Source organism: Balaenoptera physalus (assembly GCF_965194825.1).
Source record: "Balaenoptera physalus genome assembly, chromosome: 18".
Taxonomy (NCBI): Eukaryota; Metazoa; Chordata; class Mammalia; order Artiodactyla; family Balaenopteridae; genus Balaenoptera; species Balaenoptera physalus.
The window spans coordinates 79,337,679-79,364,296 of NC_138899.1; the positions used below are offsets into that span (position 1 = coordinate 79,337,679).

The 26,618-nt window shown below is 41.9% G+C and overlaps 2 protein-coding genes across 13 annotated transcripts in view; one reads left to right on the top strand and one right to left on the bottom strand.

Moving 5' to 3' along the window:
* SACS (sacsin molecular chaperone) overlaps positions 1-12,876 on the top strand; it is a 79,225-nt gene extending 66,349 nt beyond the window's left edge. For 7 of the 8 annotated variants that reach the window (XM_082435051.1, XM_082435056.1, XM_082435052.1 and 4 more), the window contains one exon: positions 1-12,876. In XM_082435051.1, coding sequence (XP_082291177.1) covers positions 1-11,558 — 11,558 coding nt within the window. In that variant the 3' untranslated portion in view covers positions 11,559-12,876. The other variant, XR_014256184.1, reaches the window with a different exon arrangement.
* Positions 12,877-17,063: 4,187 nt separating this feature from the next.
* SGCG (sarcoglycan gamma) overlaps positions 17,064-26,618 on the bottom strand; it is a 51,174-nt gene continuing 41,619 nt past the window's right edge. For all 5 annotated transcript variants that reach the window (XM_082435116.1, XM_082435120.1, XM_082435119.1 and 2 more), the window contains 2 exons: positions 20,191-20,314; positions 17,064-17,865 (listed from right to left, as the gene is read on the bottom strand). In XM_082435116.1, coding sequence (XP_082291242.1) covers positions 17,692-17,865; positions 20,191-20,314 — 298 coding nt within the window. In that variant the 3' untranslated portion in view covers positions 17,064-17,691. The remainder of the gene's footprint in view (positions 17,866-20,190; positions 20,315-26,618) is intronic.

Below are 26,618 nucleotides of genomic sequence, written 5' to 3' on the forward strand. Positions count from 1 at the left end.
GAAGACCGTGTACCCAGCTACAGCTTCTAAACCCAGAACGTTTTGCACGTCTTATCAAAGAAGTAGTGAACACATTCTGGCCTGGCAGGGAGTTGATTGTTCAGTGGTATCCATGTGATGAAGACAAAAAGCACCCATCTATTTCATGGCTTAAAATGGTGTGGAAGAATCTCTATATACATTTTTCAGAGGATTTGACTTTATTTGATGAGATGCCACTCATCCCTAGAACCGCAGTAGAAGAAGGTCAGACGTGTGTGGAACTCATCAGACTCAGGATCCCCTCATTAGTCATTTTAGATGATGAATCTGAAGCACAGCTCCCAGAATTTTTAGCTGACATTGTACAAAAACTTGGAGGGATTGTCCTTAAGCAATTAGATGCCTCCATACAACATCCACTTATTAAAAAATACATTCATTCGCCATCCCCAAGTGCTGTTCTGCAGATGATGGAGAAGATGCCTCTGCAGAAGCTGTGCAACCAGGTTGCGTCGCTCCTTCCAACGCACAAAGATGCCCTAAGGAAGTTCTTAGCTAACTTAACTGATAGCAGTGAAAAGGAGAAAAGAGTAATTCAGGAACTGCCAATATTCAAGCGCATTAACCATTCATCCAGTCAGGGGATCTCCTCCTACACCAGGCTGAAGGGCTGCAGGGTCCTGCACCACACGTCCAGGCTCCCGGCTGGCCTGCGGCTCTCCATCTCGGTCGTGGACAGCAGCGACGAGGCCACCATCCGCCTGGCAAACCTGCTCAAGGTGGAGAAGGTAAAGACCACCAGCTGCTTAAAGCTTATCTTAAAAGACATCGAAAATGCATTTTATTCACACGAAGAGATGACACACCTTATGTTGTGGGTCCTCGAGAATCTATCCTCTCTTAAAAATGAGAATCCAAATGTGCTTGATTGGCTAATGCCATTAAAATTCATTCAGATCTCACAGGAGCGGCTGGTATCAGCCAGTGAGCTCTTTGACCCTGATGTGGAAGTATTAAAGGACCTCTTCTATGATGAAGAAGAAACTTGTTTCCCACCCTCAGCTTTTACCTCACCAGATATTCTTCACTCTTTAAGACAGATTGGTTTAAAAAACGAAGCCAGTCTCAAAGAGAAAGATGTTGTGCAAGTGGCTAAAAAAATTGAAGCTTTACAGGCCAGCTCTTGTCCAAATCAGGACATTCTCCTGAAGAAAGCCAGAACGCTCTTACTGGTCTTAAATAAGAACCACGCCCTGCTGCAGTCATCTGAAGGGAAGATGGCCCTGAAGAAAACAAAATGGGCTCCAGCTTGCAAGCAAAGGCCTCCGAACTACCCAGGCTCCTTAGTCTGGAAAGGGGATCTCTGGGACCTCTGTGCACCCGCGGACATGTGCGACGCGGCCCACGCTGTTCTGGTCGGCTCATCACTTCCTCTTGTTGAGAGTGTCCATGTGAACTTGGAAGAAGCTTTAGGTATCTTCACAAAACCTGATATCAATGCTGTCTTAAAGCACTTTAAAATTGTTGTCGATTGGTATAGTTCGAACACCTTTAGTGATGAAGACTACTATCAATTCCAGCACATTTTGCTCGAAATTTATGGATTCATGCATGATCATTTAAATGAAGGGAAGGATGCTTTTAGAGCCTTAAAATTTCCGTGGGTTTGGACTGGCAAAAAGTTCTGTCCTCTCGCCCAAGCTGTGATAAAACCGTTTTATGATCTTGACCTTCAGCCTTATTTGCACAGTGTGCCTAAAACCATGGCAAAGTTCCACCAGCTGTTCAAGGCCTGCGGTTCAGTAGAGGAGCTGATGCCAGATCACATTTCCATGGTCATTCAGAAGGTGTACCTCAAAAGCGGCCAAGACCTCAGTGACCAAGAAAGCAAACAGAATCTTCATCTTATGTTGAATATTATCCGATGGCTTTATAGCAATCAGATTCCAGTAAGCCTCAACACACCAGTTCCTATACATCATAGCAGAGATCCTTCCAAGCTTATCATGAAGCCAATTCATGAATGCTGTTACTGTGACATCAAAGTTGATGACCTGAATGACTTACTGGAAGATTCCATGGAGCCAATCATTTTGGTGCATGAGGACATACCCATGAAAACTGCAGAGTGGCTGAAAGTCCCGTGCCTCAGTACAAGACTGATCAACCCCGAAAACATGGGCTTTGAGCAGTCAGGACAAAGAGAACCACTGACTGTAAGAATTAAAAATATTCTGGAAGAATACCCTTCAGTGTCAGATATCTTTAAAGAACTTCTTCAAAATGCTGACGACGCGAATGCAACAGAATGCAGCTTCATGATTGACATGAGAAGAAACATGGACATTCGAGAGAATCTCCTGGACCCGGGGATGGCAGCGTGTCATGGGCCGGCTCTGTGGTCGTTCAACAACTCTCAATTCTCAGATTCGGACTTCGTGAACATAACAAGGCTAGGGGAATCTTTAAAGAGGGCAGAAGTTGACAAAGTTGGGAAATTTGGTCTTGGGTTTAATTCCGTGTACCACATCACTGACATTCCCATCATCATGAGTCGAGAATTCATGATAATGTTTGATCCCAACATAAACCACATCAGTAAACACATTAAAGACAGATCTAATCCCGGGATCAAAATTAATTGGAGTAAACAGCAGAAAAGACTTAGGAAATTTCCTAATCAGTTCAAACCATTCATAGACGTATTTGGCTGTCAGTTACCTCTGACCGTGGAAGCACCTTACAGCTATAGTGGGACTCTGTTCCGACTGTCCTTTAGAACTCAGCAGGAAGCCAAAGTGAGTGAAGTTAGTAGTACCTGCTACAACACAGCAGATATTTACTCTCTTGTGGATGAATTCAGTCTCTGTGGACACAGGCTTATCATTTTCACTCAGAGTGTAACCTCAATGTATCTGAAGTACTTGAAAATTGAGGAAACCAATCCCAGCTTAGCTCAAGATACAATCGTAATTAAAAAAAAATTGTGCTCTTCCAAAGCATTGATTGCACCTGTCATCAGTGTTTTAAAAGAAGCTGCTAAGCTCATGAAGACTTGTGACAGCAGTAACAAGAAGCTCCCCGCTGATGCACCCAAGTCAGCTTGCATCCTTCAGATCACAGTGGAGGAATTTCATCACGTGTTCAGAAGGATTGCTGATTTACAGTCACCACTTTTTAGAGGTCCAGATGATGACCCAGCTGCTCTCTTTGAAATGGCTAAGTCCGGCCAATCCAAAAAGCCATCGGATGAGTTACCACAAAAAACAAAGGAGTGCACCACGTGGCTTATATGTACCTGCATGGATACAGGAGAGGCTCTCAGGTTTTCCCTGAGTGAGAGCGGGAGAAGGCTGGGAGTGGTTCCTTGCGGGGCAGTGGGAGTTTTTCTGGCTGAGATCCAGGACCAGAAGTGGGCTGTGAGACCACAGGCTGGAGAGGTGTTCTGCTATTTACCCCTACGAATCAAAACAGGATTGCCAGTTCACATCAACGGGTGCTTTGCTGTTACTTCAAATAGGAAAGAGATCTGGAAGACAGATACGAAAGGACGCTGGAACACCACCTTCATGAGACACGTGGTTGTGAAAGCTTACCTAGAGGCACTCAGCATCCTGCGTGACCTGGCCATGAGTGGGGAGCTGATGGACTATACTTACCATGCAGTGTGGCCTGACCCTGATCTGGTTCATGATGACTTCTCTGTAATTTGTCAAGGGTTTTATGAAGATGTAGCTCACGGGAAAGGGAAGGAATTGACAAGAGTCTTCTCTGATGGGTCCACATGGGTTTCCATGAAGAATGTGAGATTTCTAGATGACTGTATACTTAAGAGAAGAGATGTTGGTCCAGCAGCCTTCAAGATATTTTTGAAATACCTCAAGAAGACTGGGTCGAAAAACCTCTGTGCTGTTGAACTTCCTTCTTCAGTAAAATTAGGATTCGAAGAAGCTGGCTGCAAACAGATACTGCTTGAAAATACATTTTCAGAGAAACAGTTTTTTTCAGAAGTGTTTTTTCCAAATATTCAAGAAATTGAAGCAGAACTCAGAGATCCTTTAATGAATTTTGTTCTGAATGAGAAAGTTGATGAGTTCTCAGGAATTCTTCGTGTTACTCCATGTATCCCTTGCTCTCTGGAGGGGCATCCTCTGGTTTTACCATCAAGATTAATCCACCCTGAAGGACGGGTTGCAAAGTTATTTGATACTAAAGACGGACGATTTCCTTACGGCTCTACTCAGGACTACCTAAATCCTATTATTCTGATTAAACTCGTCCAGTTAGGTATGGCAAAAGATGATATTTTATGGGATGACATGCTAGAACGTGCCGAGTCAGTAGCTGAAATTAATAAAAGTGATCACGGTGCTGCTTGTCTAAGAAGTAGCATCCTGTTAAGTCTTATTGATGAAAAACTAAAAATAAGGGATCCTAGAGCAAAGGATTTTGCTGCAAAATATCAAACAATCCCCTTCCTCCCATTTCTCACAAAACCAGCAGGTTTTTCTTTGGACTGGAAAGGTAACAGTTTTAAGCCTGAAACCATGTTTGCAGCAACCGACCTTTATACAGCTGAGTATCAGGATGTAGTTTGTCTTTTGCAGCCAGTTCTAAACGAAAATTCACATTCCTTCAGAGGCTGCGGTTCAGTGCCACTGGCTGTTAAAGAGTTTTTGGGGTTACTGCGGAAGCCCACAGTTGACCTGGTCGTAAACCAATTGAAAGAAGTTGCAAAATCAGTTGATGATGGAATCACGTTGTACCAGGAGAACATCACCAACGCTTGCTACAAATACCTTCATGAAGCAATGATGCAAAGTGACATCACTAAGATATCAATTATTGAAAAGTTAAAAACCTTTAGCTTCATTCTAGTTGAGAGTGCATATGTTGACTCAGAAAAAATTGCTTTTCATTTGAATTTTGAAGCAGCCCCATACCTTTATCAGTTGCCTAATAAATATAGAAATAATTTCCGTGAACTTTTTGAAAGTGTGGGTGTGAGGCAGTCTTTTACTGTTGAAGATTTTGCCCTTGTTTTGGAGTCGATTGCTCAAGAAAAAGAAACAAAACAAATAACAGAAGAGAATTTTCAGCTTTGCCGGCGAATAATCAGTGAAGGAATATGGAGTCTCATTAGAGAAAAGAAACAAGAATTTTGTGAGAAAAATTATGGCCAAATATTATTGCCAGATACTAATCTTAAGCTTCTCCCTGCAAAATCTTTATGCTACAATGATTGTCCCTGGATAAAAGTAAAGGATAGCACTGTAAAATACTGTCATGCAGATATACCCAGGGAAGTGGCTGTGAAACTAGGAGCAGTACCAAAGCGACATAAAGCCTTAGAAAGGTATGCGTCCAACATCTGCTTTACAACACTGGGCACTGAATTTGGACAGAAGGAAAAACTGACCAGCAGAATTAAGAGTATCCTTAATGCCTATCCCTCAGAAAAGGAAATGCTGAAAGAACTTCTTCAGAATGCTGATGATGCAAAGGCTACAGAAATCTGTTTTGTGTTTGACCCTCGACAGCATCCAGTTGATAGGATATTTGACGACAAGTGGGCCCCCTTGCAGGGGCCAGCACTGTGTGTGTACAACAACCAGCCTTTCACAGAAGACGACGTCAGAGGGATTCAGAACCTCGGGAAAGGCACCAAGGAAGGAAATCCGTGTAAAACTGGACAATACGGAATAGGATTCAATTCTGTGTATCACATTACAGACTGCCCTTCTTTTATTTCCGGCAATGACATCCTGTGTATTTTTGATCCTCATGCCAGATACGCACCAGGAGCCACATCTGTTAGTCCTGGACGCATGTTTAGAGACTTGGATGCAGATTTTAGGACACAGTTCTCAGATGTTCTGGATCTTTATCTGGGAACCCACTTTAAACTGGATAATTGCACAATGTTTCGATTTCCTCTTCGTAATGCAGAAATGGCAAAAGTTTCAGAAATTTCTTCAGTTCCATCATCAGACAGAATGGTCCAGAATCTTTTGGACAAACTGCGGTCAGATGGGGCTGAACTTTTAATGTTTCTTAATCACATGGAAAAAATTTCTATTTGTGAAATAGATAAAGCTACAGGAGCCCTAAACGTGCTGTATTCTGTGAAGGGCAACATCACCGATGGAGACAGGCTGAAAAGGAAGCAGTTTCACGCATCTGTAATTGACAGTGTCACTAAAAAGAGGCCGCTCAAGGACATACCCGTTCAGCAGATCACCTACACTATGGATACGGAGGACTCTGAGGGAAACCTTACCACCTGGCTAATTTGTAATAGATCAGGTTTTTCAAGTATGGAGAAAGTATCTAAGAGCGTTATATCAGCTCATAAGAACCGAGATATCACTCTCTTCCCACGTGGTGGAGTAGCTGCCTGCATCACCCACAACTATAAAAAGCCCCACAGGGCCTTCTGCTTTCTGCCCCTCTCTTTAGAGACGGGGTTACCGTTTCACATGAACGGCCACTTTGCCCTCGATTCAGCCAGGAGGAACCTGTGGCGGGATGACAACGGGGTGGGCGTTCGGAGTGACTGGAACAACAGCTTAATGACGGCCCTGATCGCTCCTGCGTACGTCGAGTTATTAATCCAGCTAAAAAAGCGCTATTTCCCTGGTTCTGACCCGACGTTATCGGTCTTACAGAACACGCCTATTCATGTTGTAAAGGACACCTTAAAGAAGTTTTTGTCATTCTTCCCAGTCAACAGGCTTGATCTACAGCCAGATTTATACTGTCTGGTGAAAGCACTTTACGGCTGCATCCACGAGGACATGAAGCGCCTTTTACCCGTTGTGCGGGCTCCGAACATTGATGGCTCCGACCTGCACTCTGCAGTTATAATCACTTGGATTAATATGTCGACTTCAAATAAAACTAGACCATTTTTTGACAATTTGCTGCAGGATGAATTACACCACCTTAAAAATGCAGACTATAACATCACCACACGCAAAACAGTGGCAGAGAATGTCTATAGGCTGAAACACCTGCTTTTGGAAATTGGCTTCAACTTGGTTTATAACTGTGATGAAACTGCTAATCTGTACCACTGTCTGATAGACGCCGATATTCCCGTTAGTTATGTCACCCCTGCTGATGTGCGATCTTTTTTAATGACGTTTTCCTCTCCCGATACTAACTGCCATATTGGGAAGCTGCCTTGTCGTCTCCAGCAGACTAACCTGAAACTTTTTCACAGTTTAAAACTCTTAGTTGATTACTGTTTTAAGGATGCAGAAGAAAACGGGATTGAAGTGGAGGGACTGCCCCTTCTCATTACACTAGACAGTGTTTTGCAAACTTTTGATGCAAAACGACCCAAGTTTCTAACAACATACCATGAATTGATTCCATCCCGCAAAGACTTGTTCATGAATACATTGTACCTGAAGTACAATAATATTTTACTGAACTGTAAAGTTGCAAAAGTGTTTGACATTTCCAGCTTTGCTGACTTGTTATCCTCTGTGTTGCCCCGTGAATATAAGACCAAAAGTTGCACAAAGTGGAAAGACAGTTTTACAAGCGAGTCTTGGCTTAAGAGTGCATGGCATTTTATCAGTGAATCCGTAAATGTGAAAGAGGATCAAGAAGAGACAAAAGCGACCTTTGACACTGTTGTTGACACCCTAAAAGACTGGGCATTGCTCCCTGGAACAAAGTTTACTGTGTCAGCCAATCAGCTTGTAGTTCCCGAAGGTGATGTTCTGCTTCCTCTAAGTCTCATGCACATTGCAGTCTTTCCAAATGCCCAGAGTGATAAGGTTTTTCATGCTCTCATGAAAGCTGGCTGTATTCAGCTTGCTTTGAACAAAATCTGCTCCAAAGACAGTGCATTTGTTCCTCTGTTGTCATGTCACACAGCAAACATAGAGAGCCCCACAAGCATTTTGAGGGCTGTGCATTATATGGTCCAAACCTCAACTTTTAGAACTGAAAAATTAGTAGAAAGCGACTTTGAAGCACTTTTGATGTATTTCAACTGCAATTTGAATCACTTGATGTCCCAAGATGACATAAAAATTTTAAAGTCACTTCCATGCTACAAATCCATCAGTGGTCGCTATATGAGCATTGCGAAATTTGGAACATGCTATGTGCTTACAAAAAGTATTCCTTCCGCTGAAGTGGAAAAATGGACACAATCATCGTCCTCTGCATTTCTTGAAGAAAAAATACACTTAAAAGAACTATATGAGGTGCTTGGTTGTGTACCCGTAGATGATCTTGAGGTCTATGTGAAACACCTCTTACCAAAAATTGAAAATCTCTCTTATGATGCAAAATTAGAGCATTTGATCTATCTTAAGAATAGACTCTCAAGTACTGAGGAATTGTCAGAGATCAAGGAACAACTTTTTGAAAAACTGGAAAGTTTATTGATAATCCATGATGCTAACAGTCGACTAAAGCAAGCCAAACATTTCTATGATAGAACTGTGAGAGTTTTTGAAGTTATGCTTCCCGAAAAATTGTTTATTCCTAAGGACTTCTTTAAAAAATTGGAACAACTTATAAAACCCAAAAATCAAGTTGCATTTATGACATCCTGGGTAGAATTCTTAAGAAATATCGGACTAAAACACATCCTTTCTCAGCAGCAGTTGTTACAGTTTGCTAAGGAGATCAGTGTGAGGGCTAATACAGAAAACTGGTCTAAAGAAACATTGCAAAATACAGTCGATATCCTTCTCTACCATATATTCCAAGAACGAATGGATTTGTTATCTGGAAATTTTTTGAAAGAACTGTCTTTAATACCATTCTTATGTCCCGAGCGGGCCCCTGCCGAATTCATTCGATTTCATCCTCAGTATCAAGAGGTGAACGGAACGCTTCCTCTTATAAAGTTCAACGGAGCACAGGTGAATCCAAAATTCAAGCAGTGCGATGTGCTCCAGCTGTTATGGACGTCATGCCCTATTCTTCCAGAGAAAGCCACCCCCTTGAGCATCAAAGAACAAGAAGGGAGTGACCTTGGTCCACAAGAACAGCTGGAGCAGGTTTTAAGTATGCTGAATGTGAACCTGGACCCCCCTCTGGATAAGGTCATCAATAACTGCAGGAACATATGCAACATCACAACTCTGGATGAAGACATGGTCAAGACTAGAGCAAAGGTCTTAAGGAGCATATACGAGTTTCTCAGCGCAGAGAAAAGGGAGTTCCGTTTTCAACTGCGGGGCGTTGCTTTTGTGATGGTGGAAGATGGCTGGAAGCTTCTGAAGCCGGAGGAGGTGGTGATCAATCTTGAGTACGAGTCTGATTTTAAACCGTATCTGTACAAGCTGCCTTTAGAACTGGGCACCTTTCACCAGCTGTTCAAACACTTAGGCACTGAAGATATCATTTCAACCAAGCAGTATGTTGAAGTGCTGGGCCGCATATTCAAAAATTCTGAAGGAAAACAGTTAGATCCTAATGAAATGCGCACCGTTAAGAGAGTCGTTTCTGGCTTGTTCAAGAGTCTACAGAATGACTCGGTCAAGGTGCGGGGCGATCTCGAGAACATCCGGGACCTTGCACTCTACCTGCCGAGCCAGGACGGGAGGCTGGTGAAGTCCAACATCCTGGTGTTTGATGACGCCCCGCATTACAAGAGCAGGATCCAGGGCAATATCGGTGTGCAGATGTTGGTGGATCTCAGCCAGTGCTACTTAGGGAAAGACCACGGGTTCCACACTAAGCTGACTATGCTCGTTCCTCAGAAACTCAGGCCTCGTCTGCTGAGCAGCATCCTCGAGGAGCAGTTAGATGAGGAGACCCCCCGAGTCTGCCAGTTTGGAGCGCTGTGCTCTCTTCAGGGCAGGCTGCAGTTGCTCTTGTCCTCTGAACAGTTCATCACAGGCCTGATCAGAATCATGAAGCATGAAAACGATAACGCTTTTCTGGCCAACGAGGAGAAAGCCGTACGACTCTGCAAAGCTCTAAGAGAAGGCTTGAAAGTGTCCTGTTTTGAGAAGCTTCAGACAACATTAAGAGTTAAAGGTTTCAATCCTATTCCCCAGAGCAGAAGTGAAACTTTTGCTTTCCTGAAGAGGTTTGGGAATGCAGTCATCCTGCTCTACATACAGCATTCAGACAGTAAAGACATTAACTTCCTGTTAGCCTTGGCAATGACGCTTAAATCAGCGACCGACAATTTGATTTCCGACACTTCATATCTAATTGCCATGCTAGGATGCAATGATATTTACAGGATCAGTGAGAAACTCGACAGTTTAGGAGTGAAATACGACTCTTCAGAACCATCGAAACTTGAACTTCCAATGCCCGGCACTCCGATACCTGCTGAGATTCATTACACTCTGCTTATGGACCCAATGAATGTCTTTTACCCGGGGGAATACGTCGGGTACCTTGTTGACGCTGAAGGTGGGGAGATCTATGGGTCGTACCAGCCGACATATACATACGCCATTATCGTACAAGAAGTTGAAAGAGAAGATGCTGACAACTCTAGTTTTCTAGGAAAGATATATCAGATTGATATTGGTTATAGTGAATATAAAATAGTTAGCTCTCTTGATCTGTATAAGTTTTCAAGGCCAGAGGAAAGCTCTCAGAGCAGAGACAGTGCCCCTTCCACACCTACCAGCCCTACAGAGTTCCTGGCCCCTGGTCTGCGAAGCATCCCTCCTCTTTTCTTCGGTAGGGAGAGCCACAAGACCTCATCTTCGAAGCATCATTCCCCCAAGAAGCTTAAGGTGAATTCTTTACCAGAAATTTTAAAAGAAGTGACATCAGTGGTGGAGCAAGCTTGGAAGCTTCCAGAATCTGAAAGAAAAAAGATTATTAGGCGGTTGTATTTGAAATGGCACCCTGACAAAAACCCAGAGAATCATGACATTGCTAATGAAGTTTTCAAACATCTGCAGAATGAAATCAACAGATTAGAGAAACAGGCTTTTCTGGATCAAAATGCAGACAGAGGCTCGAGGCGAACGTTTTCAACCTCAGCATCCCGATTTCAGTCAGAGAAGTACTCATTTCAGAGATTTTACACTTCATGGAATCAAGAAGCAACGAGCCATAAATCTGAAAGGCAACAACGAAATAAGGAAAAATGCCCACCTTCAGCCGGACAGACTTACTCTCCGAGGTTCTTTGTTCCCCCCACCTTCAAGTCAGTTGGTAACCCAGTCGAAGCACGCAGATGGCTACGACAAGCCAGAGCCAATTTCTCAGCCGCCAGGAATGACCTCCACAAAAACGCCAACGAATGGGTGTGCTTCAAATGTTTCCTCTCTACCAAGCTGGCTCTGATCGCCGCCGACTATGCTGTGCGGGGCAAGTCCGACAAAGACGTGAAGCCGACTGCACTCGCGCAGAAAATAGAGGAATACAGTGAGCAGCTGGAAGGCCTGACGAATGACGTCCATACCTTGGAAGCTTACGGTGTAGACAGTTTAAAAACAAGGTACCCCGATCTGCTGCCTTTCCCACAGATCCCGAATGACAGGTTCACTTCTGAGGTTGCCATGAGAGTGATGGAATGTACTGCCTGTATCATCATAAAACTTGAAAATTTTATACAACAAAAAGTGTGAACGTATTTAAAGAAAAAGCAGAGCTAGGTCTTGAATGTGTTGTAGCACGAGTATGAATTGCTGTCCTTAAGCTTCCTTGCCAGTTATTTAGGAATTGTGAAGCACACTGCAGACTGTTCGGGGAGAATTTTGGAGCTGTTGTTAACATGAATTTCAACAGAAGACGTTAACCCGATCTAAGAACTATTTTGAGGCTGGTGGTGAACTGTGGAATTGCTGGAGGCAGCTGGCCGGCTGAGGTGGCAGCTTGTTGAACTGCACTTTATACAACCAAAGCTCAGCAGTTTGTTAGATAAGAGTCTGTCTGTCTCTGGTTAGGGTGAAGTTAGTTTTATGTCTTCCATGTAGTATTTTTTGAAGGAGCTAATGAAACACTGGACATATCATTGATTTAAACAAATAAGGGGAATTAAGTCTTTGGAACTTACTATCTCTTTAAGTGGATCCTCTTGGGTGTGTTATTTTCTTATCAGCTGGATCCGATTATGAATTTGTTGCAATTTTACATATTAGACCCTCAGTACGTGTATAACATGGTACAGTACTTTACTCCTGAATATTACTTGATTGAGACTCTGCAGACGGTACTGCTGGGGCGCACTGAGTGCACTTTACATCCTTGTTCTGGATGTCCTCCCGCCCTGGGTTTACAGGCTTCCTGGTTCGTGAAGGTAGCACGTGGGAGACCCCAGTGGTGGCCGTTCTGGCCGCTGGATGTGAATACTGCTTCCAAGAACCGCCTGCCAAAGCGACATCTGTCACCTGTTAGAACATTTGCTTTATGTTTGTTTGTACATATTTTCCACAAACGTCATAATTTATATAGTGTGGTTGAACAGGATGCAATCTCTTGTTGTCTAAAGGTGCTGCAGTAAACATTTTTTGTCCTTCAACATGGCACTTAGTGGAGTTTTTGGGATTTCACTTTGAAGGCATTAAAAAATTGTAAAATCATGTGACAATATCTAATAAGTTATAAAAGAGGAATTATCAGCTTGTGTTTTCCCCATGAACAATTCACAACTGACATTTAATTTTTATCCTGTTTGAATGTCCTACAAATGTACTTCTTTTGCAGAATGTAAAATTAAGGTGATGATAATTAGTTTCTATAAGTGTGCTGGCTGTAAATGATGCTAAATATAATATTTTATGCAATTAAGGGCTTATGGAACATATTAAAACTTTTTTACTTTTATTGGTAATAAGGAATGTTTGCGCCTCCACTATTGTATTGCTTCTGGATGTGAAGCCATGTGATAATTTCTGCTATTATATTAAGTGCCACAATTTTAATAAAGCAAATGTACATATGAAATCATTGTAGCTGGTATTTCCTGAGAAACAGTTCCTTGAAGATCAAACTTAATATCTTCCTATATGAAGTTCTGACCTGTGTGTATATGTGCGTTTATTGGAAATATTAGGATAGAACTTTTCTATATATTTTATACTGGAATTTTAATAGGTTCCTTTTTTTACGATTGAATATAAAGTACTTGACATATACTAGGTTTATTAGGTGCTCACTGATTTTGTTAAGAGTTGATTTTATTTCGCCTTTTTAGGGAATAAAATTAGTTGACATATGTGGTATACGTATGTATTTGGAAATACGTTAAATATGGTTCTTCTGTAGGTAGAGGCTGGATTGATACCGACCTTGCCTCAGGGGAGGGCTGTGTGCCTGGGGCCAATTCACACTTGAGCCCTAACAGGTAGGACATGTTCATCTTTACACCTCAGGCACAAGTCTTCTAAATCTGGCAGACCAGGCTTGGAATTCTCTGTTCCGGGGCGACCCAAACGCTGGGTCTCCAGCTGTCTGGGACTTTCTTAAGCTCTTGCTGCTTTAAAACTCAGATTCGACACTTGGAGTATATTTCATTGCTTTTGGATATTAAAATGTACACAGAACACCCTGTCTGGCTTTTGTGATAGTTGATCTAGGTGGAGTTTTGTGTTTTTTCTAGACTTCCTTTGAAAGAAAAAAATACAGGTCCACAGTCCCTTATATGAAACCCTTGCATCCAAATGTTTTTCAGAATTTGGATTTTAGAACGTTAATACCAGTGCATATAAACTGGGTTTAATGAGGCCTTTCCATCAGAGTTGGGCAGCTCCCTTTAATCAAACACATTAGTATTTCTGCAGTGAAACCATGAATACCCACCCACAGTAAACTACACAACCGTGAGAAGTAGCCTCATCTAAATTTAGGTCAGGTTTTGCCAGCCATAGTTTGCAGTAGATGTATTTGGAAAGTTTTCATTTTTTGGAACTTTTTAGATTTTGAAATTCAGGATAAGGAATTTCGGACCTGAACTATTTTTTGTATTAGGCTCCCCCCCCCCCCCACTTTATCCTATTTTGCTTTTTTTATTAAAAAGAAGGTGGAAACTGCCAGCCGGTGTGGGCGTAGCTGCTCCTGAGAAAGGGGTTGGAACAGGCCTTCTGCACTCAGGAGCGGGTTCTGTGCTTCCCTGTGAGCGGAAGGGCTGAATGCGCCACAGCCCCCAGGGGGAGACCAGTGACGAGCCTGAGAATGATGGTGGGAAAATGTTCACATAGCGTTCAGTCAAATAAAGAGAACAGGTGTGCTTTGGGGACTGGTGGGGATGTTTTTCACTAGCGCCAGCTGACCATCTTCTGTCCTTCCAATATTTTGCAGACCTCAAGGATAAAAGCTAGTAGAAAACAGCAGTTAGATGAGATTTTTAATGAGTCATGTATGACTCCGGCTTCTACCAGAGACTGAGAACCAGCAGGAGACACGGACACAGACCTGGGAAGAGCTCTCCTTCCAGGAGCTGACTCGCCATCGCGGGGGCCGGCAAGTCCGCGACCTGCAGGGCGCGCACCCCACGGGCAGGAGCTGCAGTCGGCAGGTGGAATTTCCTAAAACTCTGTCTTCTGACGCTTTTTCTCCATTTATCTTGTTTTGACAAGTTTGGCCAAAAGTGTCATCACTCCTTCATTGGTTTGGAAGCCGGTCCCGGGCACCGCGTGCCGTCAGGTGTGGGAGAGACTGGGGAAGACTTGGATACCAAAGCCAATGCGAGGTACATTTTACTGAAAAATAAGAGCTATGTGTTTAAAATTCGGGCTTGTTTCTCCTGTAGCTGCTAAATGGCCCGGGAAGTGCCCTCATTTGTTCTGGATCCAAAGCCCAGGACGAAAGGTGAAGCTGCACTGACTGTTCAGCTCCGAATCCACCTTTTTCCCTCGGTGCCCTTAGACCCGCTTCTTCCACCTGCTTGTTTATACGTGGCCCAAAGTTTGTTTGGTTATTAAACCACAGCCAATTTGCAGTGGCATTTACAGTACAGAGAAGCCAGCTAAAGCCAAGGGAGAAGAGGCGTGTTGGATCAGAGAAGGGAGGGGATGAAAATCAATACAAATCGACCCAGCCTCGCCGGAGCTCCCACCCTGCTTCCCTGTCCGCGCACGAGTGGAGACTGACCTGGGGGTGCCCGGGCGGGGGGACCTGAACTCGTGTAGGGGCTGCGGAGTCGGAGCCTGCCGGGGCGGGAGAGGTTCAGGGTTGTTCTGCTGAAAGGTCTTAGCAAGTCCATTTTGCTGCAAATCCAACTTTACTATTAAAGCTGATATTGTGATCTTCATCTTTTTCACTTGTGTCTGCTTCTCAGTCGGTTCGGAAATTGGAAAAGAAACAAGGACTATTTTGTGAGGTCACTAAAATATCAGCACTCGACGGTCGATAAGCACCTAGTGTGTAGGGCTATCTGTGTGTATGCCTCATTGGGTACGTTCATAAGCATGGCCTTGCACCTTTAACGGAAATTTAAGTTACACTGTATAATGTACTTAAGAAGACAGGTTTATGTAATACATCTTAGAATACAGCCCATCTAAAAGTTCTTATTCTAACCAAGGAGAAATTCCTGATCACTCTGGAGAATGAAGCTAGAAACAGCTTTAGTGATGATTCCATTATAGCAGAGGAGCAAAAAGATCTGATTTGCACCTTTTGTTTAAAAGGTTCTATTCCGCATACTTTCTCTTTGATTGTTTTTCTCGACCTCACTTTATCATCAGCATCATCTTTTTTGACATGTACACACGTTCTATGAGAACCAAACTAGTTTAGAAATGTTCCATGGTGATCCTGTGTTCCATCTACATCAACTGGGCTGGAAGACTTTTTTATTTTGCACAAACATGGTACAGGAAAGTACATATGACACAAAAACGGCGACATTATTTACTATGACAATAGGAATGTTAGAGCAAGAAAGCAGACGTTAATTTTAAAAATCAGGACTCAACTAAATGGAAAAGGCAAATACCAGTTTATAATCTAAAGCCCCCCCCCGCCCCCGCCCCCAGAAACTAGGAGCATTATATTTAGAGTTGAGTTTGCCCTTAACTGCTTAGGAAACACTGTACTTTTGTAATCTCAAGTGTTTATGACACTAGTAATTTAAAAGTCGCGGAGTTGTCAGAAGTGGGCTGCACTGTTAACACCTTGTCAAAACAGCACTGGAAATAAAGACTCACTTTTCTTTCAGTTCTGAGACTGTGGAAAGTGAAACTGAAGTTGTGTTTATAGTTATAAATCCTTTAATTAGAAAGTTGCAGTGCTGGGCTTCCCTGGTGGTGCAGTGGTTAAGAATCCCCCTGCCGATGCAGGGGACATGGGTTCGAGCCCTGGTCCGGGAAGATCCCACATGCCGCGGAGCAACTAAGCCCGTGTGCCACAGCTACTGAGCCTGCGCTCTGGGGCCCGCGAGTCACAACTACTGAGCCTGTGAGCCACAACTACTGAAGCCCGCGTGCCTAGAGCCCGTGCTCCGCAACAAGAGAAGCCACTGCAATGAGAAGCCCGTGCACCGCAACGAAAAGTAGCCCCCGCTCGCTGCAACTAGAGAAAGCCCATGCAGCAACGAAGACCTAATGCAGCCAAAAATAAATAATAAATAAATAAACAACTGGTAAACCACAAACCAAGACTGACATCCACAGCTCTGTGTGCTGAAGGGCATTTTACAGAGTGAGTGAGTGGCCTCCACAAAACCAACGTGCTCATGGGTTCAGTGTACCCACCGGATGCAAATACAAATCACACAACCGACGGTGAGTGTAAGAGGCTGACTCCGTGAGGTTCCACCTGGTCCCTCACCTGTCCCATCAGGTGGGCATGCCTGCTGGGCAGCTGGGAGCCCCTGCCTACTCGCGGTGCGATTCTGGTGGATGACAAGACCCTTTGGACTTTAGTTTCTCCACTTGCCAAGCGAGCACCAGCCCATCTGCGCAGGTATCAGGTAGATTGGTGCCGCGGATGGAATGAGACACAGGTCAAAGTTGTCTGAAGTGAAAACCGATGTGGAAATGCAGGGTCACAGTTTAGTTTAATTTTAACAGATACTGTGTGACCTTGTGACTTGTCTCATCTGAACCTTTTTTATCACCAGTAACTGGGGGAAAAGTAGTACCTACCTCAAAGAGTTATGAGGATTAAAGAAAGTAAGACACACTGTGAAGTCTGTGAAAAATGTAGGTTGATTTTTATTGCTCATTGACTATATAAAGAAAGCATGGTTTTGTATAATGTATTCCCCTGACTACATACTGAAAATCAAATCAACCTTAACGTCCCTTCAAAACTTGAAGATTTTCTTGTGAAACCTGACAAACGTTGCATTAAATGAAGAGAGCGCTTACAGGTTTGAGCAACACAGAGGAAAACCTCATGGAACTCTCGGGGCACCTCAGCAGGACCACGGCTACTCTCATGGGGAGTCACATACCCACAGCTGATATTCCACACAGCAGTTCAATATTTCACTGTAGATCCACACGTACAAGAAAGAGAAAGTCACAATGGTTCTGATGGAAATGAATCAGTCTAGTGGAATCAACACATTCTCCTGATATTCCTTTGACTTTTGTGTCTAAGGTCCACCCGCCACTTTGAGATCACGGAGTTTCATGGGAACACTTCCACTGGTACATTTTTCTTTCTGAGCTCCCTTCGAAAGCGGGTCCTACTTCCTTCCCATGTGCCAACTCAGCTTTACTTTGTCGATTTGCTCCAGGTGTGAAGGCTTAAGCTCAGCACTCCAAAGCTCACCGAAACGAGGCAGGTAGCTCCGTGGAAGATGCCCCTGGTTTAGAGGCAGATGTGACTGTTCTCATGGCACGTGGTACCCACGCCGGCCACAGACAGGTAAAGCTTCCCATCTGGACACGCACAGATTTCGTAGAGTCCCTGCAAGCTGCTTGCGGGACCCTGAGTCCCCTGAGCCAACTTGGGTAAACACACAGTTTCAGCATCGAGCACAAGCTGCTTGGGAGAGAACGAGAGATGAAGTGGTCAAGGAGGAATGAACGCAACAAGCACAAAATTAAATGCTCAGAATGTTCCAAACAAATTCGCTGTTTCTCTGCAGAGAAAATGAAGTAGGCATCTGGCTTGACTGAAATCATATTACAATTATCTGATTCTTTAAAAGCCTATTTCTAGTTTACATCCAGGCAGGGGATAAATAGTCCTTAGGAACTGGAGGGAAGTCATTTTTTTTCTTTTACTCATTGTGCTGGGCGAGCTAGAAAAAAATGTATGATGCGACACTTTTATGAAGACCTTTCAGAATTATTTGACCAAAATAATACAATTCTTTGCCTTGTGTTCCACTTTGACCTTCAGCTTCTCCTCCCTATTAGGATAAAGTATTGATACAAGCCACAGAAGTAGATTCATCTTAGTCATTTTAACCTGTGATTGTTGGAATTTCTCCTGATTTTATTTTCCTGTGAGAGGCAATTAAATTCATCCTAATAGCTGTCAACCATTTCCTCGGCTTTTAAAATATTATTTGAAACTCTGCTGCCTTCTGTTAAATGCAGGAAAGCAGTAGACACACAGACAACTAAAATAAGATGAAAGCCACTGGATTTTTTTGTTCCTATCGAGGTTTAGTTGAACTGAAATACAAACAAATGGCCATTTATTGAGATCTGGAAATCTCTCTGACAGCTTAAGGAAATAAGTGTGGTCACACAGAGCAGCCAAGCCTGACCAGGGCGCTCACTTGTCAGAAGGAATTAAACCATGTTTGGGAAGGTTCCATGTTCTTCCTCGCCAACAAGGTCGGACCCCTCCTTTGTTTTACGTGGCTCTCATCCTGTATACTCCAAGCTTTTAATAAACTGGCGTTTGCGTCTGTGTCCCCTCTCGGGATGCTGACCTCTTCACGGAAGCGGTGGGTGACAGTACACATGCGTGATAGGCAGGCTTTGCCCTGGGGTCTGGGTCACTGTCAGAGGAGGAAGTCAAGTGGGTCTTATTTTTTTTAGAGCAGAACCTATTTAGGTTATTGTCTAATGCTTTGGGTTCTGCCCAGTTCTTTGCTTTTCCCTAACTTGTTGGCTTCTCCTCTCTCCTTTTTCCTGGTTAATTGGTTAATTTTTTTCTAGTTATTTTTTTCCTGTCCTTCCAGCAAACTCTGGTCACTGATGGTCCATATACTGCTTTCTTGTTCATCTTCATTTGCCTTTTTGGGAGAATATTTTTTGGGAGGCCAGACATCTCTTCACTTTGAACTAGCTCCCAACTTCAAGTACGGGTCAGGCCGAGTGCTACTTGTAAAATGGCACCCAATTCATGAAAATAAGTAATATTATTTCAAAACTAAGATCAGTATAGATTTTTATCAAGGTCATACGCTTTCAGTACGTAGTGACATTACGATTTAGTAATAAGATTCCAAAATTCCTGGCTTCCACTTTTGCATTTATCTGCTCCATGCATCAAAACTTTGTAAGTTACAACCTGCAGGGGCTTCGCCTGATGACTTTGGTTTCCCACCAGCGGGCTGCCCTCGAGGGTCCTGTGTACTCAGGAGCTGCCTTAACAACACCTCCCTCTTACTATTAAATTAATATCATTTCAAAGTTATCTTACCGCATTGGGGTCTCATAACCCTGTGACATTGTGAAGTAAATACTATTTCCCGTACTTGACAATTGAGGGGGTAGGCCCAGAGAGGCCCGTTAGCGTCCCTGAATTCACACAGTAATTGGCAAACTGATCTCGCACTAGAAAGGTCAATAGTGGGAAGCCTGTACCCTGCTGCCCGTTATAGCCGCAGCTCGTATTAGCGATGTTTTATTTCTGGACCTGAGGTTCCGGGTTTTTTCTTACTGTAGCTCTTACTTTTCATATTTAATTTTCACTTACCCAGAACTTGGTGCGAGCGACCACCCCTGGCAGTAACGGATGACGGCTGTCACAGGTAACTCCTAGTGACGGCCCTACTGAGGGAAGTTGGATCACTAGGAAATGGCAGTACTGATGTTCTCTGTAAGCTCTGAAAGTCTAGTACTTTTTAAAGCTGAAAATAACAAGAGACTTGATAGCACAAATACCAAACAAAGCAGTCTGGATCCAACATAGAATTATTTTAACCTTTCTCGGCCCTTCTTTCAGTGCTAAATTGTCTTTTCCTTCCTTTCACATTTTCTGTGCTATGCCTTTCATGACGTTTCTTTACAAACTACCATAAATTTACTATGCTGATGCCTTAATGGGCAAGAGTGTCATCAGTGCTCAGGGGACGTGAGGCTTGTACAACGGGAGGCCCACCCCGCCCCCATCTACTGGACTCACCGTCCCATCACTGCTGTGAAGAACGATGTCCATCTGGGAAAGGGCCTCGATTTTCCCTGCAGCAGCTTGAATATGAATGCCTTTCGGGGCATCCATGCTGAGACTCCGTGTTGGGGATTCTAGTCTGAAATGAGGGAGAGAAACCAGGAAAAATAGCATAAAAAACAGCCACCCCAGGAGTCCCCCAACCAAGGGCTTAGCATAGAAAATATAATCAGTAAGGTATATGGTATCTTCACTCATTCTTGAATGCTAACATATGGTACATTACTCATTGATAAATTCAGAAATAAAGCAGAGTAAAGAATTTTAACTTCCCATCAATGGAGTCTATGAAATTAGCATCCTCTGAAAATAGATGCAAACATTAGACAGTCCTAGCCCTGTGCAGTAGCTTCGACGGCGTGGTTAGCACTCTGGCACACCACAGCAGAAGAAAATGCTATTGGTGAATATCTCTGGAAAACTATTTTTTAGCCAAAATACAAATTTCTTTGGGAAAAAGAGAAATTTAAGGGCAACGTGTACATTTGCTAACACGTTCACAAAATAGGATGTAAATTTGGACTCTAGGTGTTGTTTGCTTTCATTTAGGAAGATTACAGGGCAGATGCAAAGATTTCTTTTGGAAAAATACTGAATTAATGGAGTTGACAGGGTGGAGACTGGCCTCCGCTGGCGTTGTTTTTGTAAAATTTATCAGCATCTCCTTGCGATGTAGTCAGACACAGATACGGAACCAGGAACACAGGAGCAGAAAAATTCTCTTATTTGCCTCCGCCTGGAAAAGACTGAGTTTCCACCAGATGGCACAACGTGATCACTGGACAGGTTTTTCAGCTGCTCCAACCTGACTCAACCAGAAGCTGAAAGGGTGACTTCCTTGAAATGTGTAAAGATCCGTAAGAAGGAGAACAGGATGGAAACCCTCCCACTGCAGGGTAAGAGCAAGGTGGAGGTGGGTAGGAGACAGAAAGGGTAATGTTTAAGAGGAGACAAGTGCCTGGTAATGAATTTGCTGCTGAACTGAGTGATCGACTTTTACAATTTTTAAAAATTGAAGTCTAGTTGATTTACAATGCTGTGTTAATTTCTGCTGTACAGCGAAGTGACTCAGTTGTACATGCATATATTCTTTTTAATATTCCTTTCCATTATGGTTTATCATAGGATACTGAATATAGTTCTCTGTGCTATACAGTAGGACCTTAGTTGTTTATCCATTATCTATATAATAGCTTACATCTGCTCACCCCAAACTCCCAACCCCTCCCCCTCCCCCTTGACAACCGCTAGTCTCTTCTCTATGTCTGTGAGTCTGTTTCTGTTTTGTAGATAAGTTCATTTGTGTCATATTTTAGATTACACGTATAAGTGATAGCATATGGTTTTTGTCTTTCTTTGTCTGACTTACTTCACTCAGTATGATAATCTCTAGTTGCATCCATGTTGCTGCAAATGGCATTATTTCATTCTTTTTTATGGCTGAGTAGTATTGATCGACTTTTAAATCAGGTGGATTGTTCCCTTTGATCAGCAAGTTTCTTGTCTACCACTACTTGTTATGGAAAACAAAGCTTCCTTATGTACATCTCAGTATGTAAGATCTGATCTGTTACACATTTAAAAATATTACTTTGAGTGCAAGGAAACAGAGACATTCCTAGAATTTATCGGTCAAATTCTGTTGGGTTTAGGTGTTGGGGAAACACGCTGGTATCTTCATGAGCCTGGTCTGCTGATCGCGGGCCCCTTCCGACTTTGCTAACTGCCTGCATTTCTCCTGCCAGGATTGATGAAAGAAAGGGGAGGGGAGGGAAGGAAGGGAAGGGAGGTGGACGAGTGAGCAACTGCACAGGTCCGGCCTGTTTCAGGGACCCTGGTGAGGGTGAGTCGGTTTCAAAGATCAGTTCTCAAACCGCAAACGACCTCAACAGGTCCAGTGACTAGCTGTTAACGGCCTTATACTATGAGCTCCTGGGAGAGCAACCTTCGTCCCCTTTGCGTCATTTCTATCCTTGAAGATGAAACGTTTCAGTTCAGCACAGGTGTAGACACATTTTACCCGAACGGCTGAGATTAGAATGCTCTGAAGTGCACCTCTCTGTGAACGCATTCAACAGTGGTCGGATATCAAAGACCTCACGTTCATGTGGAAAAATAAGCAAGAACAGACAGAAATGGTGAAAGGGGAAAGCTGCAAGAGTGTGTGTATGTGTGTGTTGTGTGTGTGTTTGTGAGTATGTGTGTGTGTTGTGTGTATTGTGTGTATGTGTACATCTGTGTATGTGTGTATATGTGTGTTGTGTGTGTGCATATGTGTGTGTATGCGTATGTGTGTATGTATATGTGTATGCGTGTGTGTTTGTATGTGCACGTGTATGTATATGTGTACATGTGTGTATGCATGTATGTGTACGTGTGTATGTATATGTGTGTTTGTATGTGTACGTGTATGTGTACATGTGTGTTTGTGTACATATGTATATGTGTATGTGTACATGTGTGTATGTATGTATGTGTATGTTTGTGTACATATGTATATGTGTATATGTACGTGTGTGTGTGTATGTGTATGTGTGTGTGTGTGTATGTGTGCCTGTGTGTGGCTAGCCCTACCAGACACTGAAATATCTTTTAAAGTTTATTTAAGTAACAAAGTTGGTACTTGGACCTGAATAGACAGCTGAGCAGGATAGAGTAGAAACTGCAGAAACAGACCCAGATGCACAGGGAAATCTTATATATGATAAAGGTTACATTTCATATTGTAGTGGCAGTTACATAATAATGCAATTGCTGGCACCTGGTTGGCCAGTTGGAAGAGAGAAAATTAGACCCAGATTCTCGTATCTGTACCTCATACAAGAATAAACTCCAAATGGATCAGTGATCCAAATGTAAGAGAGAAAGCCATACAAGAAACGTGGCTGACGAGTTTCTCTTCCTGTAGGGAAAGTCTTTTAATTATGGCTTAACATCCAGAAGTAATAAATGATTAATAAATTTCAGTATGTAAACATTAAAAATTAATAGAAATATAATAGGAAAAAGGCTAATATTCTGAATATGTATATATTTCAATCCCTACAAATCCATTTAAAAAAGTAATTAAAGAAGCAAAGAGATGAAGAGTCAATTCACAGAAGAAGCAACCTCAATAACAAAATAAAAATATGGAAGATGCTTAACCACACTAGTCATCAGGGAAACAAAAAGTAAAATAACACAATATAGCACACATCAGGATGAAAACTATCATAAACTCTGACAGTGACGAATATTGGAAAAATGTGAGGAAAGACAAACTCGTACTGCTCATGAATTGGAGACCATTGCAAGCACTCTGAGGTGTACGTTGGCCAAGTTTGGTAAAACTGAGTATGTTCATCCCCGAAACCCACACATTCCAAAACTGGGTAGAATAGAAAACCAAGCAGTGCTCTTCATGGCTGTCCTAAAAGAATTTTGAAAAACGAGGCACCCATTACATATTTTAAGTTAACATCTAAATGTTTGATCATACATTTAAGTATCTTGCAAAAGATGTAATTTCTTCCATATTACAAACATTGTCATTTTTAAAAATGAATCTAAAAATCAGGGAGATTTGATACCTGCCAACCTTCAGTTGACTCCTGTGTTCCTTCTGACACACCCTCATTATTTTGATGTTTGAGCACTTCTTACTTATTGGCTATAAGATGCTCTAAATTCATCTACATTCCCAGTCCTAGAATAACCCAAGGATTTCTCCAAGGAATCCTGATTCCTTTTGTTGGAGAATGGTATGAGAAACCAAGTTCTGGCTGCCACTAATTTTAATTACTCAATCTCTCATTCCTAGAACTTCTTTTTGTTATTTTCCAAATCTTCTGTTTTCATCTTGTCTTTGCCTTACCTTTGTATTCAAGTTTTTTTTTTTCTTCTCTTTGAGCCTTTTATTCACACCTGTTTTAAAATCTCTTCGCTTTGCTCTACTACTTGGAGTTTCAGGGTAACTTGAAGTGGCTGCTAATTCTTCCCCATGGTAGTTCAATTCCTGAGTCATTTGCCTTTTTCTTCTTCTTTTAGTAAGCTCATCTTCAGCAAGATTTTTTTTCCATCAGTGTTTTTATGCCATTAATATCTTCAATGTAGTTTCTCTCTTTTTTTTTTTAATCATCCTATTGGTTTATAGACTTGGTGCAGTTTTTAATGTTAATTTTCCAGCTTTGAGCTCCTACACAATGAGGTAGTGTGGATTTAGTCCTAATGCTTGCAACCCATGATTTCTCCTGGGTAACTTTTTCAACCCATAGCCCAAGATAGCAACTTTCTTGCAGCATCCTTGGGCTAGTAGGTAAATTGAAATACCTGTTTCACGGAGGCCAAGATATATGAGATATCTCAGTTTGGGCATTTCATGTACACTAGGCTATACCTTAGAATCTCAGTCCCCATAAAATATTAAAGTCCCAGCCCCTAATCTCTATGGGATCCTGATTTCTCCCTGAGTACCCTTGACTTAGCTTCACTTTGCTCTGACCATGAATTTCCTCTTTATTACTGGGACCTGGGAACTAGCTTTCCTTGGTTTCTAGTTGAGCAATATTTATAAACTCTTATTAAGCAAAGCAATATTTACAAGTGTTTGAAACAGGAACAAATATTTCCATGTCTGCTCATGTTACTTAACTAATGAAGACACATATATTACTATGTGCTAGGCATTGTTTCCACAAATTTACAAATAATAACATATTTAATCACATCCCATCCCTATTGGGTTGCAGAGGCTTTGCAGTTTACCCTACCGTATCCACATCTACTGATTCCTTAAGTTTCAGTTCACATGCTTCCTTATCTGTGATTTCATCTCAGGTCACCCTGGGAAGAATTTATGCTCTTTTTCCTATGCTCTCACTGTAATTTGTACCTTCATCATAGCAAAGAATTATGTTGTTCTAACTTGTTTGCATGTTTCTTTTCCCAATAGACTTTAAACTCACTAAGGTCAGGGACCATGCCTTTTATCACTGTAGAACCAACATCTATCATAGACTCTGGCAAATAAATACACTTAATACATTTTTGCTAAATTAAAAAAAAAGATGGAATTATATCGTGTGTGAATGAGAAGTAGCTTTAAAACAGTATGTCAGAGTTCACACTTTTTTTGAGGATGATTTTGCCGTAAGAAATGTAAATCTAGTTTAAATACAAGTTAATTATATTTTTTTCTTAACTAAAATAATAATTGTTACCCTTTCATGACTACCATTTGAGCAAATACCAAAATTTGAATTGTGATATTTAAACGTGTATATTTCAGAGATCTTTTTATAAATGCATCATGATCTAAACCCAACAAAATCCACATTCAAAGTTTTCATGGGTCAGTTAAGATATTCCAGGAATATCTTACTTTACTTTCCTCAGGCCAGGAACAGTAATGCTACTGGACAGAAATAAAAAGGGAAAGAGAGTTTATGGCAAGAACTTACAGAAGAAAATATGACTCTCATGTACTCAATCAGTGGAGCCTGGTAGTAAATCAAAGAATAAATCAGTGAAGGGTTCACTTGCACGGTAGAAAGAGGGAACAGAGTGTATATGGAAGGGCTTTGGGGTCAGAGCTGAAGTTGAGTCATGAGTTGGTTACATTTTTTTCCTTTGTGCCTTAGAACTACTATCTAGAGCTCAGTGTTCTCTTTTATAAGATGGGGATCGAGTTGATACTTTGCAGGTCGAATTGATGAGTAAATGAGATAAATTATGTGACAGCACTTTTCCTGGCCATGGAAGGCATTCAGTACATATTAGCTCACATCTTCCATCCAAACCTCATTCCTTATTGTAAGCAATTCCTTACAATTTCATTACATTCTCAATCACTTTGGTTGTAACATTTGGGTTATGTAATCCTCTCTTAGTATCACTCTTTAGAAAGCCAGAGAATAATACCCTTCTGCCATTTCTTTTTTAGTAAGGGACTGCTGTAGAAGCCAGCAGATTTATTTCCTAATGGGAAAACGTATGATGAATTGTTTAATTTTGAGACCTATAATTTTAAAATAATGATATTTATTGCAAAGAGTGGCTTGGCATCTCTACAACTTACATTCTTTTATAATTCCAAAATGGTTTTAATGGGATTATTTTTTAAAGATATTGAATCATTTTCCTCTCCTAGGAAAATAAAATGTTCTTTTTCCCTAACTCTAATGATTCTGTAATATTAATCTTATGGTTCTTTATCAAAATCAATGAAATTGTTATAATTTAATTGTCACAATCTATTTTTATGCTGCCAATGTTCTCTAAGTGGGTAAGATGAATTGAACTCTCATTTGCTTTTGATGAATATTTAATTAGACATTAAAATTAAGAGAAATGCTGAATTTCCTAACCCTAATTCCATTTTGTGTGAATACCTACTTGATAAT